General features: G+C 38.4%; 2 protein-coding genes across 2 annotated transcripts in view; one reads left to right on the top strand and one right to left on the bottom strand.

The window, feature by feature from the left end:
• The window catches only part of Polr3C (RNA polymerase III subunit C), a 14,263-nt gene extending 10,006 nt beyond the window's left edge, over positions 1–4,257 (top strand). Inside the window, exons 5-10 of the mRNA XM_027379870.2 lie at positions 466–609; positions 778–968; positions 1,149–1,302; positions 1,798–1,990; positions 2,366–2,533; positions 4,013–4,257. Coding sequence (XP_027235671.1) covers positions 466–609; positions 778–968; positions 1,149–1,302; positions 1,798–1,990; positions 2,366–2,533; positions 4,013–4,159 — 997 coding nt within the window. The 3' untranslated portion in view covers positions 4,160–4,257. The remainder of the gene's footprint in view (positions 1–465; positions 610–777; positions 969–1,148; positions 1,303–1,797; positions 1,991–2,365; positions 2,534–4,012) is intronic.
• Positions 4,258–7,078: 2,821 nt separating this feature from the next.
• Positions 7,079–12,500, bottom strand: part of prtp (thioredoxin domain-containing protein pretaporter) — a 6,520-nt gene continuing 1,098 nt past the window's right edge. Inside the window, exons 2-8 of the mRNA XM_027379869.2 lie at positions 11,695–11,844; positions 11,173–11,281; positions 10,903–11,034; positions 10,510–10,665; positions 10,100–10,296; positions 7,950–8,082; positions 7,079–7,781 (exon numbers count right to left, since the gene is read on the bottom strand). Coding sequence (XP_027235670.1) covers positions 7,656–7,781; positions 7,950–8,082; positions 10,100–10,296; positions 10,510–10,665; positions 10,903–11,034; positions 11,173–11,281; positions 11,695–11,844 — 1,003 coding nt within the window. The 3' untranslated portion in view covers positions 7,079–7,655. The remainder of the gene's footprint in view (positions 7,782–7,949; positions 8,083–10,099; positions 10,297–10,509; positions 10,666–10,902; positions 11,035–11,172; positions 11,282–11,694; positions 11,845–12,500) is intronic.

The following is a 12,500-nucleotide window of genomic DNA, read 5'->3' as shown; positions in this document are numbered from 1 at the left end:
ATCTGTTCCAAATGCATGGCAAGTAGTGTAAAGCGTAAGGGACTCGCCGCTTTGTACTAAGGACAGTGGGTATTCCCTCCATATTACTTTTTATGTTGGAGAAATGTGTATCACTAGGTGGAGCTGACTGTATACATTGCTGAGAATGTTTTTGGTTATGTGATAGAACTAGTAAACCTTGAAGCAGTGATGTTTTAGAATTTATATTCATGGTCTAAAAGTAGGCATATTTTACTTCCAAAGTGATGAAGTAGTTGGACATATTATGGTTATATCTTTCTTTTTAGCTTTATGAAGTTCTGAAAAGAAATCAAGGATAATTATTCTTTCAAAGTTGATTTCACACACCATAATTACTTATTATTTTTATTTGTTGTTATTATTATTAGTGATACTATTGCCATTGTTATTATTCTATTGTTATTGTCACTAATATTTTATATTCCTATTTTTGTCAACTCTTAGCCTACCATCAGAACTCCTAGATCTGAAAGCCTTACAGCAAGAGATACAGTTGCGTCGTGCGGGAAACACAAAGCCAGCTGTTACTCATCCTGATGCCCAAATCTACTGGAGGGTGAACTATGACAGATTTCACATTGAGTTCAGGTAAATTGGTCATTGCATCTTGTAATAATGATTTTCAATAGTTACAATTTGAAGTTTGCTTTTATTGAGTCTGGCCAGCAGCAAATATCGTTAAAAATATGTGCCTTTAACTTTTTTTCATTACTTATACTTGGTCAATACAGCTTGACCCATTCTTAAAATTTCCAGAGACAGTGAAATTAGGAACTGTGTTGTCCGTCGTGTTGACCCCTTAGCAGGAGAGTGCTTAGGGGCCATGCTGAAGGTGTCATACACACGCTCTGACCCTTGGGCTTCATCCATGAATGTTGTGACAGCCTCTGAGATACGAGATCAACTCAAAGACCTCAAATACTTGGATCAGTATTTGAAGATCTTAGGTAGGTTAACCTCATGTTGTTAAGAGGTTTAACAAAGGGGGGAAGAATTTGGGCTGAGGATACAACATGTACCTATAGGCAATGACTGGGTGAGAACAAATCCGATATCTGATATCTTTAAGACTAGCCAAAGAGCAATGAAGAGACAAGTATTTAATCAAGCTTGATCTCCTTTTCCAGAGGACGATAGCGGTGGTTGTGTACAGAAGGTTGGTGATGCAGGTGGAGGGCAGTACAGGCTGAACATGGCAAATGCTTATGAGACGATGACGCATACCCTCATAGACAACATTGTGCAAGAGAGATTTGGCTCCAAAGCAGCACGTATATTTAGGTAAATTGCTTTCTTGTGGACACAAACATATAGACACACATACACACAATTGTGCACATGCAAAAAAAGAACTTTTGTCTTCTTCTTCCATTACTGCATACAGTGAGAATAGCTTGAATTGTTAATAGTGTAGTTCTTGGGTTAGATATTAATATTTCCTCTTTTGTTTTGCTTTGGCAACAGTGTAAGGTGTTCATTAACAAAAGCAAATATAACTTGATAGTTAAGTTAAGTGTAATAGAAAGATATATATTCATGAAAGATTAGAATAACTGCTTGCCTTTGTTGCAGATAAGAATAAAACCTAAAACATCCACCTAATCTTGTGTCACCCACTTGCTCCCCTTTCCCCTTCCATCCTTTTCTGCTCCTTTCCTCCACTCTTTTCCTATCCTTTCCTACCCCTTCACTGCCACCCGTACTTTCTCTTCCAATCCTCTCCTGTCTTATTTTGTCCTTGTGCACGCTTTCTTAATTCCCTTGTCCTTCTTCCAGGCTAATTCGCAAACACCGCATGATGGAACAGGACCAGATTGGTGAACTCAGCATGATTGGCAAGAAAGAGGCCAACTTGCTCTCGTACAGGCTGTTGCATGACAATTTCTTGCGCATTCACGAACAGCGCAAAACTCTAGCACCATCCCCCGCGAACAAGATCATCTACCTATTTCATGTTGATATGAATTCGGTGAGAAGAGGAATGTTTTTGTGTGGGTGTGGATGAGTGGGTAGGTGTGTGGGTGTGAGTGATGAGTTGCAAATGAGTGTCTGTGTTTGTGGAGAAAATTATACGCATCTGTGCGTTTGTGAATTCAAAAGAGTGAATGTCGGATTGCACAGTAAATGTTTGCTGACAACTGCCTTGTGTTTGTGTTTCTGTGTATAATTTCAGATTGGTACTGATGATTTTCTTCCATGGTTTGCAGTTAACTTTCCTTGTGTTAGAAATTGCCTTTTGACCTTTTATCAAAGTTCATACCTTCTCTTGGCTACTCTTTCCCTCTCCTCCACAAACTATGATCTGTACACTCAATAATCATATTGCCTCACAACCCATTTGCAGGTGGTGCGCATGATTCTGGAATGGTGCTATAAGGGGCTCTACAACCTCATGGTACAGAGGGAGATGCGGGCCAACTACAACCGCAGGCTGTTGGAGAAGCGCACCAGAGTGGACACCATTGTGGAGAACCTGAAGCAGTCAGGAGGTTCAGAGGAGCAAATTCAGGAGGTTTGTTGAATGACTACAAGCAGTAGCATTAGTAGTAACAGTAGTAATAGTAGTAGTAGTGATAGTATTAATAGTAAGAGTAGTTGAAGTAATAGTAATAGTAGAAGTAGTAATAATAGTAGAAGTATTGGTTATACTAGTAGTAGTAGTAGTAATAGTACTACTACTAGTAGTAGTAATAGTACTACTACTAGTAGTAGTAATAGTACTACTAGTAGTAGTAGTAATAGTACTACTACTAGTAGTAGTAATAGTACTACTACTAGTAGTAGTAATAGTACTACTACTAGTAGTAGTAATAGTACTACTACTAGTAGTAGTAATAGTACTACTACTAGTAGTAGTAATAGTACTACTAGTAGTAGTAGTAATACTACTACTAGTAGTAGTAGTAATAGTACTATTAGTAGTAGTAGTAATAGTACTAGTAGTAGTAGTACTAGTACTAGTAGTAGTAGTAATAATAGTACTAGTACTAGTAGTAGTAGTAATAATAGTACTAGTAGTAGTAGTAGTAGTAGTAATAGTACTACTACTACTAGTAGTAGTAATAGTACTACTACTAGTAGTAGTAGTAATGATAGTAGAAATAGTAATTATAGTAGCAGTAATAGTAGCAATAGTTATAGTGATAGTATTAGTAGTAATTACATTAGTAATATTAGTAGTAGAAGGAAGTATAAGTAGTAGTAGTTATAATAATAGTAATAGAAGTAGTAGTTATAGTCCTACAAGTAATAGTGATAATAATAGTGGTAATAGTAATAGTAATAGTAATAATAGTTATAGTAGTAGTAGTAGTAACAATAGTATCAGTATTTAGTAATAGTAGTAATAATAGTAGTAGCAGTAGTAGTAGTAGTGGTAGTATTGGTAGCAGTAGTAGTATTACTATTATTAATAATAATACTTATAGTAATAGAAATAAGGCAATAGTATTAGTAATATTAGTTATAGTAGCAGAAGTAGTAGTATATCAGTAGTAGTAGTCAAAGTAGCAGTGGTAGTAATTGTAATACTAGTAGTAATAGTAATAACAGTAGTTGTACTAATTCAGGAACAAAATTGTGCAGGAAAGAATATTTTTGTAAGTAAGTTTGCTTAAACACATGGATAATTTATCATGGATAGAAAAATATATATATTTTTTTAATACTGAGAATAAGTATATTATGTAAATAATATTAAAAACAGGTAAAATATTATTCATACTAGGAATAGTAAACCATTCAGTTTGGATTTTCATTATCTATGTGACTGAAAGTTATTCTTAGAAACATAACAGGAGACATCTATAATCTTCTGCGACTGAGAATCCAAAGTTGAATGTATTGATTACAGCCGACAAACTCGGAGAGAAAATATTTTTCTGTAATTATTCATAATTAAATCAATAAAGATAACAAATAGAACATTCGCATTCTGTAATCATTAACTATCCACATCCTTTATCACTTTATTTTGTATCTTTCCTCAAAGGTGGAAGAAATGGTGACCCCAAGTGAACGAAGTCTGGTCGAACAAGTCCTTTCAACACAGGACAAACTCTTTGACGCCGAAACAGGTCTGGATGACACAGTCTTCATCTTGCAAATGTACTTATATTATCAAATGCAGAAGGAGTGAAAATAAAAGAAAAGTGTTGGAGGGTAATTCTTTTATGTGATAATTTTTTTTCTCTCTATGTGAAGTTGTATATAATGTTTTATTAAACAAGAATTACTGTTCTGAATTTATTTCACCTTTCTTTTCCTTCAGTAACACTTGAAATAATTTAGGAAATATGTTTCATAATAACTTTCTTCTAAACAAATAAAAATTACCAGTTCACATACTTATTTGTATGTTAATTATTAATATTTTTATTACTACTGCTGGAGTAAATACTTCAATATTGTTTAAAATCCATAAAAACCTGCAGTCATTCTGATTGTTTAATTATAGTCATCCGAAATCTAGGCAGTGTAGGAAAATATGGTAACGAAAAGGGAAAAGAGGGAAGTAAATGAAGTAGAGCAGGGATTAGTAAATTGGGAAACGTTAAGGAGGTAGAGCAATTGAGTGAATTGCATTGTATCTCTTACTGGGGAAGGAATAGGGACATTGTCCAAGGAAAATAGAGGTGGCTGTTGGAGAAGTAGGAGGAGAAGCATCCAGGAGATGAGAAATGGGGACTGGGGAAGGTGGTGAAGTATCAGGAAGAATGTCTGGAGGGGAGGGGTCTGGAGAAGGACACTGTTGTGATGGGGAATTCGTGTGAGTATTCAAGTGAGAGCAGGTAGGGTGGGGTATGCTGGGAGGATGTAGGAGGAAGGGGAGTGGAAGGAACTTGAAGAGGAGGAGGATGGTTAATGGTTAAAAAGCAAAGTAAATATGCTAGACATCTAAGGTCATAGTGCATTAAAGGAAGGCTCAGTAAAGGGTGATAGTTATGAGTCAGCTATCTAGATTAGTATTGAAAGGTTAGAGATTGGTAAAGGAGTTGATGAGGGGATGGGTTATAGTGGGTTTCGGTAAGGGATTAGATCAGGTGAAGGATATGTATGCGTCTGAGGAAAGAGAATAGGTTATCGAAGCAAAAAGTGTGGGATTCTGTAAGGATGTCTGATAGGTTGGGAGGTCGGTGAACAGAGGATAGGTGGGGGAAAGCAGAGGTGCGGGCTGTAGCAAAGCATGGACAGGACAGCAGAACGAGTGGAACTGAAAGAGGGACATTACATAGGGAGTTGGGCATTGGTATAGGAAGATATGCAAGAAAAGTCCCTTGGAAGCAGATAATGGATGGGTTATAGGAAGGATATGACAGAAGTCATGTCTGTTAGAACAGAAACAGCGACTATTCCAATGTAGGAGAGCTATTTCTTAGATGATCTGCGAGTGATAACGGTTACAGTACGTTTGAAGGGGAAGGGACGAGGGGGTGAGATCAGGAGGTGGAGGATCTGGCAAAGGGCATAGTTGTGACATCAGGGATTCACATGTGTATCCAGGAGGGAATGGAAGGGATAGAGGGGATGGAGGGAGGGTTAACGTATGTTTAGTTGGCGCTGAGAGGGATGGGTTGTGTTGGAAGGGTGTAACAGGAAGGGATGTAGGGGGAATATGAGTAGGAGGATGGATATCTGAGGGGGATGGTCTGTGTTGGGAGTGAGTAGGAGGAATGGGTTTAGGGGGAATATGAGTAGGAGGATGGATAACAACAGTAGTTCGAGCAGAGGGGGATGGGCTGTGTTGGGAGGGAGTAGGATGAAGGGATGTAGGGAGAATATGAGTAAGTATATGGATATCGGTAATCACTATGAGTGTGGAAGGAGCGGGAGTTGTGGAATTTGAGGGTGGGTGAGGGGTTTTGGTGTCATTATGGGACTTGAGCAGATCATTTTGAGTATCTTCCAGGGTTTCTGCAGTGGAGTTGGTTGGAGAGCTTTGTGAGACAAAGGTTTTCTTATAAGGGGGAAGAAGACACTGGTGTCTGAGGAGTAAAGGCAAAGGTAGGTGGGGGCTTGTGGTAGGAGAAGAAGGGGTGGAACGTTTAGTCCTTCTGCTGAAGTAGTACGGGGAGAGGGAAGGGTATTGGGGCTGTTGCTGAGATTGGAGTGTCTGGATTTAGAGTGGGAAAAGAATTTGACTGAGGAAGGTAGGAGGTAGAAGTGGAAGTGGGGAAGTAAGTAGGTATAGGGGTGTAGGAACATCTTAGGAGGGAGGGGGAGGGGCAGAGCGAGCGACATTACTGGAGTAGGGAGTATGAGAGAAACCTCGTCGACGTGCTTCCTATCTGGCTTCAAGCAGAGTGAGATCAAGTTTGTATTTGAGAGTTGCCACCTCAGATTCAAACTTGTATAAAATACATTATGGGGGCCGCCACAGTCAGCACATGTGCGTGATTGTACAGAGCAGTTTGATCGGTTATGATGAAGGTTGGGCACATAAAGGGCATCGGGCTGGAACAGCAGGGGTACACGGACCCCAGTTTGGACAACACTGGGCTAGATATAACTAAAACAGGGAATATCGTTCAGGACTGGTACATAGTCAGCCTTTCATCCTTTCAGCACGGCTCTTACACCTTAGAAAGTGGATAGGAGGAGGAGTTGGAGAAAGGACAGAAACCAAAAAGCAGGAAGGGGAAAAGACCATGTAAAATTAGTTGAGTCGAGGGCTGAGGCCCAAGATAGGGGAGATCCCCAGCATTGGGTCTCAGTCTTTCTTTTAATGTGTATATATCAAACAAACTATTCACTAGTTTTCAAGCAAGATTCATCATTTCCCTTTTGTATAAAAAAGTTATTTGGCATTTATCCTATGACCGAGTGATTATTCTATGATTAGCCTAGGGTAGTGTGGCTTGTCCTAGTCTACTGGCAAAACCATACACTGGCTTGTCGCAGTCAATGGTTTATATTGAGTAATCTTGACTATTATACCTAAAGACATCCCTTCATGAAAAAAATGAAGAATAAGTTTTTCAACACAGGCATAATTTCACATAATGGTCTTATGGTTAGAAAAAATAAAGATACACGGATAGATAATAAAACAAATGTATTCAACATTTTCAAAATTTATTAAATTTGGAGAATATAAGGAGATCCTAAATTTGTTATAAAACTTGTTCCAGTTCCTGGAACTCACAGTTAATGTTATAAAAACACAGCATACCTCTCAATTCCCTTATCTTTATCACAAATACAAAATGTAACAAATAACATTTGTATAACACCATTAGTGAGCAAGAAAATAAGTCACAGGGTGAGATTTCAAAAACAAAAAACCTTCCAGTCTCGACCTTTCTGCGACTAAATGTCCTTCAGGAATGAGGGGGAAAATTCTCAATTATTCTGTTTTCTCCCTTTATCATATCTTTCTTCCCAATACTTAAGCTCTGTGTTACTTCTATCTCTGTTTTTTACTCCTGATGATGCAAATTATATGCACAAAAAAAGCAGTTATTGGGAAGCGAGAAAAAAAATGACCACAATTAATAATAGGATATATAACATTAAATAAAATAATTTTCTCTTCATACCCTTATAGACTCAAAACATCACACACCAACTATTGGAGTTACAGAAAAATAGTAAAAGAAGGGGAAAAAAAGAGGAAAATTCATAAAGAAACAATTCTAAAGTTCATCGTGTCCCAAGTGAGATGTCACAAAGGTAACCATGTCATCTAGGGATCTGTCACCTGTGTATTCGCTGATCTGCTCTCCACCTTTGTAAAGGAACAGGGTTGGGAAACCATTTACCTGCAAGAAAAAGAAAAGATTTTTTTCCCTATTACTGATCACTTTATTTAGCTGATTAGCTCAAACACTAAAAAAGGTGAAAGAAAAAAAATACAGCAGAACAAATACAATAAGACCTATAAATAAAAGATGGAAAAAGAAAGAAAGAAGAAAAAAATAAATCCTTACCTTTTGCTGGCTACACAGTCCTCTGTTAATTTCCTGTGTGCAGTCAACTTTGGCAATTTTGACCTTATCATGGCCCACAAACTTGCGACCCAGTTCATCATAGGTGGGAGCCATTCGCTTACAGTGTCCGCACCTGTGAAAAAATAATAAAAAAATAGAATTTACAGACAGTGTATACTATTTACCAGTTACAAGAATTAAAAACATTTGAGGTTTAACCTTGGTGTACTATATATGTCAACTTATTACTTAGCTGCAAATTACTTACAAATTTTATTTGGGAAAGACCCATTATACTTGTAATTTTAATAACACTTTTGTTGGAGTGAATAGGTGTTTAATAAGCACATCCTTGGAGATCTTTTTCTTCTTATTCTTCCCCATACCAATAACTTATCCTGAGAGAGACCAACTGGTGAATTTCATAACTTTACTTTTATGTTCTCTATTTGTATTCATAATGAAGAAATCTCTTGCATTGAGCAGAGACTGTATTACTTGTTTTTGCTTTCTAATCTGACAGGTGTACAGCTGTCCAACCTACTACCACCTCCTTACAAGTATTGGCAGACCCATTTCATGCTGCAGTGTGACCTAGTTGCCAGGTAATGCAGAGGGATAGGTTCACCCAGCTGAAGACTCACCTCTACCTTGTTCCCGAGGACAAGATATGGAAGCCCTGATCAGTCTTGATCATTCCTCTTGCCCTTCATGCCTGAGGGACATCGCCATTGAAAAATTATGGAAATTCCATGGTCAATGAATAGCTTTTAAGACCTTCAACCTGAGCAAGAGGGCAAGATTTGGCTTGAAGGTCTACAAGTTTTCCGATTACACCAGCCTAGAGGCTGGGTATGCTTCATGTTTCCGGGTATACACCAGGCCGGACCTTTGCAATTACCCTAATCCATGATAGCAGTGCTGCAGTTGATGGAATATAGCAACTCTCTTGGGAAAGGATACCAGGTGTTTCTGGAAAACTGATACATGTTGCTGACTTTATGACCTACTATAGGCCTGTAGGAGAAATGAGGTGGGCATAGCCTGGCTAAAGATGAAATTCATGCCCAAGGATCTTAAAGGAGTAGGATGGGTGATGTTGACTACCACAGCAGCAGCAAACTGTCCTTGCAGTAGAAGGACGACAACATACTGTCTACAGTCCATATCAATGCATTGGATGGGGAAAAGCTAACTATATTATTGACCTTAAGGGTATATAACATTTTTTTTTCTTCCTATATTTTGCATTCCACCAGTCCTTAGGCGATATGACGAGCTAGGACTTTCAGATGGACCTCTCCTTGGCCCTTCTGTGGGAGTTCAGGTCCAGAGCCGAGCATGCAAGGAATTGGACAGTGGCAGAGAGGCAGGCTCTCCAGCAAATATGGCATGCCGTCATGGAGGTCCTTGCCAAGAAGTGGATGAGGCATTGTTGGTGCTCCAGGAAAAGGGTCTGGAAGAAAATGATGACCTACTGCCCTGACTGCAGTACAAAGCACTGCACCTACACATGCTTTGAGGCCTGGCATGAGGCCCAGTCATGCACTGCATAGATAATGAATAAACATTTTAATGAAAACAGATTTACCATAACAAGATCTGCTATTAACCCATTAACACTGGTATATTTTGAAACCGAAAATAAAAGATTCCGGGCAGCTACAAAATCGGCGGCGGGGCTGCCCCGGATTCAGCCCACCGCTGTGTTGGAGCGCGAGCCCCGATACAGCGTCACACTGGCAGGACGCCCGACAAAGTTTATTTTTACGGGTGTCTCATATGTAGGACACCCGTCGTTAGAGAGTTAAGAGTAGGAAATCTGGCATTATTAGAGTGTAATGCCACTTTACACCAATGATGCAAATGCAAATACAAATTTGATAAAGTTTAAAAAATCTAAAGTTTTCCTTCACTTTACGTGGCTGTACCTAATAGGAAGAAGAGCTCCCTCTGATGGGACAATGGCCTAAACTATGTAACTGATGCCATCCAAAACTTGGTCCACCATAGTCACTGCAAGATGTCATGCCATCCACATGACAGGGTTAATAAATATACAAATTTAAGCCCTCAATGCGAGTCCCAAACAAACAAACGATTGCAAACAGTTCAACATTACCAACAATATAAGCAAACACAATACCTACCATGGGGCAAAGAACTTGACAAAGGTGTATCCCTGCTCAATGGCATTTTCAAAGTTCTCCGTGGTGAGTACGACAACTGGGGAGCGAGGTCCATCTGCATCTTCATCTTCCTTCTTTTTCCCAGCTTCGTCTCCTAGCATCTTTGCCACAAAGGCCTTGAGGTCTCCATGGCTGCGGTCACCTGAATATTTCTCCATCTGCAATTTCAGATGGACCATTGGTTCTTTACTGTCAGCCAATATAATCATTAGTCACTAATCTACAGTAGTTTCAAATACCATTTACAAAAACAAATAAATGGAAATTGAAATCTCAATACTCTTGATTGTTCTAAACAACTATGCTATCAATGACCATGAACAAAATGATGACAATAATCTAGGGATACAAAAATGTTTCTCTTCCATTACCTTCTTCCCTTCTTCAATCCATAGGAGAGTTGGGTAGCCTTTGACCTCATACTCGGTGCAAATCTCACGGTACTTTGTGCAGTCCAGCTTTCCAATTGTGACAGACTTATCGTGCTCAAAGGTCTTGGCCAGAATATCCCAGGTTGGGGCAAGTCTCTGCAGGGATGCAATGGTAGTGTCAAGAAATTTCATAAGGAATATATACATTTCTTTATATGTTCCATATGGAAATTGAGAAAAAGCTATAACATCATTTTTCTTAAATATCAACCCCAAAAAAAAAACATGCAAAAAATCATAACATTGTTCTTGTACTCGATAATAAAAATCAATAAATCATGAAGTATCAGCAAAAAAAAAAATCCAGAATCTATAGACAGTGAAGACCCTAACCTGGCAGTGGCCACACCATGGAGCATAGAACTTGATGAAGTGGTTTCCAGTGGCTACCACGGTCTTGAAAGTTGCATCTGTGAACTCTATAAGCCCAGCATGAGCATCTGGAACTGCAGCTTGCCCATCATCCTGGTCAAAAGTGAAGAGAATTGTAACTCATGAAAAGGAATAGTGGTCTAGAAATTCATAGGTTGTTAAATAACCACATTCATTGATCTTTCAACTTCACAAGGATTGCTTAATATTCTCAAAAAAATTGTTTCCCACCTCTACTTCTGTTCCAAGCTGTTCTGCAATGAACCTCTCTAAAGAAGCCAGGTCACGAGGTCCACGGTACTTGACGCCGCCTTCAACACCCTTTGCGAAAAGCTTCAGTCTGTATTGGGAACCGCTAACTATTTAAAAAGGTCCTGGTTATCTTAAGTTTGAAGAATGTAAAATTTGGTGTGTATTTACGAGACACCACAGTTGCTTTTAAAATAAAAATTTGTTCTTGTAATTATTCTGACTTAAATCCAAATCTACTTGGATAGTTTCAGGATGTAATGCTTACAGTCTGAAATCAATCTGTGGCTTTTGCTTGAAGCAAAAGAGACAGCACCTTGCTTTACAGGCTTTCTATTCTGCAGGGTCTAGTTGCCTTATGACATGGAAATGAACAGGTGCAAGACCTTATGTGGGCATCTTCAATAATTACCATTATAAAAAAATATATATATATATATATGGATATCAATATTCATGCATATGTTTATGAACATTGTACCTTCACACAGAACAAAGCCTTACGTAGGGTATCCTGTCACATCTTGGGAGGAGCAAAGTGCAGTGTGTTGTGTGCAGTCAACTTTGCCAATGACAACCTCTGTTGACTCCTGGCTATTGTATTTCTTTCCCAGATCATCCCATGTTGGACTTAACCTTTTGCAATGGCCACACCTGAAAGAGCAAGATGAACATTTGTTAGAAAGATTCACACACACAAAATAAAACATTAACATGTATTTAAAAGAAAAAGTAAAAGATACAAATGAGAAAAATAGGCCTAACACTCTGAAAACTTTAATAATTTCCCAAGAGGACTACCTATACTGGGAGAGTATATATAAATAAAGGCATAAAAATGTACAGTTTCACATAATACAATATAACTTTATAACCAAGCATTTATGGAATGCCTTTACCAAGTGAAAACAGTAACACTTTAACCGTCACAATGAATTTTACTCAATCTTTTTTAATCTATATTGACCTTAGAGATATAAAAGTCCTATAACTATCAATAAACTCCCATAAAATTTTTAATCTTTATTCTTTATCTTCTTGGAACTGAGGTTTATGGCACTCTCAGCACACTGGCATAGAGTACAGGAGTGTGATAATTGGGTCAATTAAATGAATTTGAAAGGAAACCCGAAAGCAGGAGGGAGGCTTGGGAAAACAGAGAGGGCTAGAGAGATAAGACTAATCAGCAAGAGCAAGACAGACACAGGGCCAGACAGAACACAAAGGATCAAACGAAAATACATGACCAGCAAAATTTAGAAGAAAATCTTTTGGAACAATGAATTTGATCAACTAATCAACACCAGACA

This window comes from Penaeus vannamei, chromosome 29 (assembly GCF_042767895.1).
Source record: "Penaeus vannamei isolate JL-2024 chromosome 29, ASM4276789v1, whole genome shotgun sequence".
NCBI lineage: Eukaryota > Metazoa > Arthropoda > Malacostraca > Decapoda > Penaeidae > Penaeus > Penaeus vannamei.
Note: the sequence above shows the minus strand (reverse complement) of the source record. Positions and strands in the feature narration are given on the sequence as shown.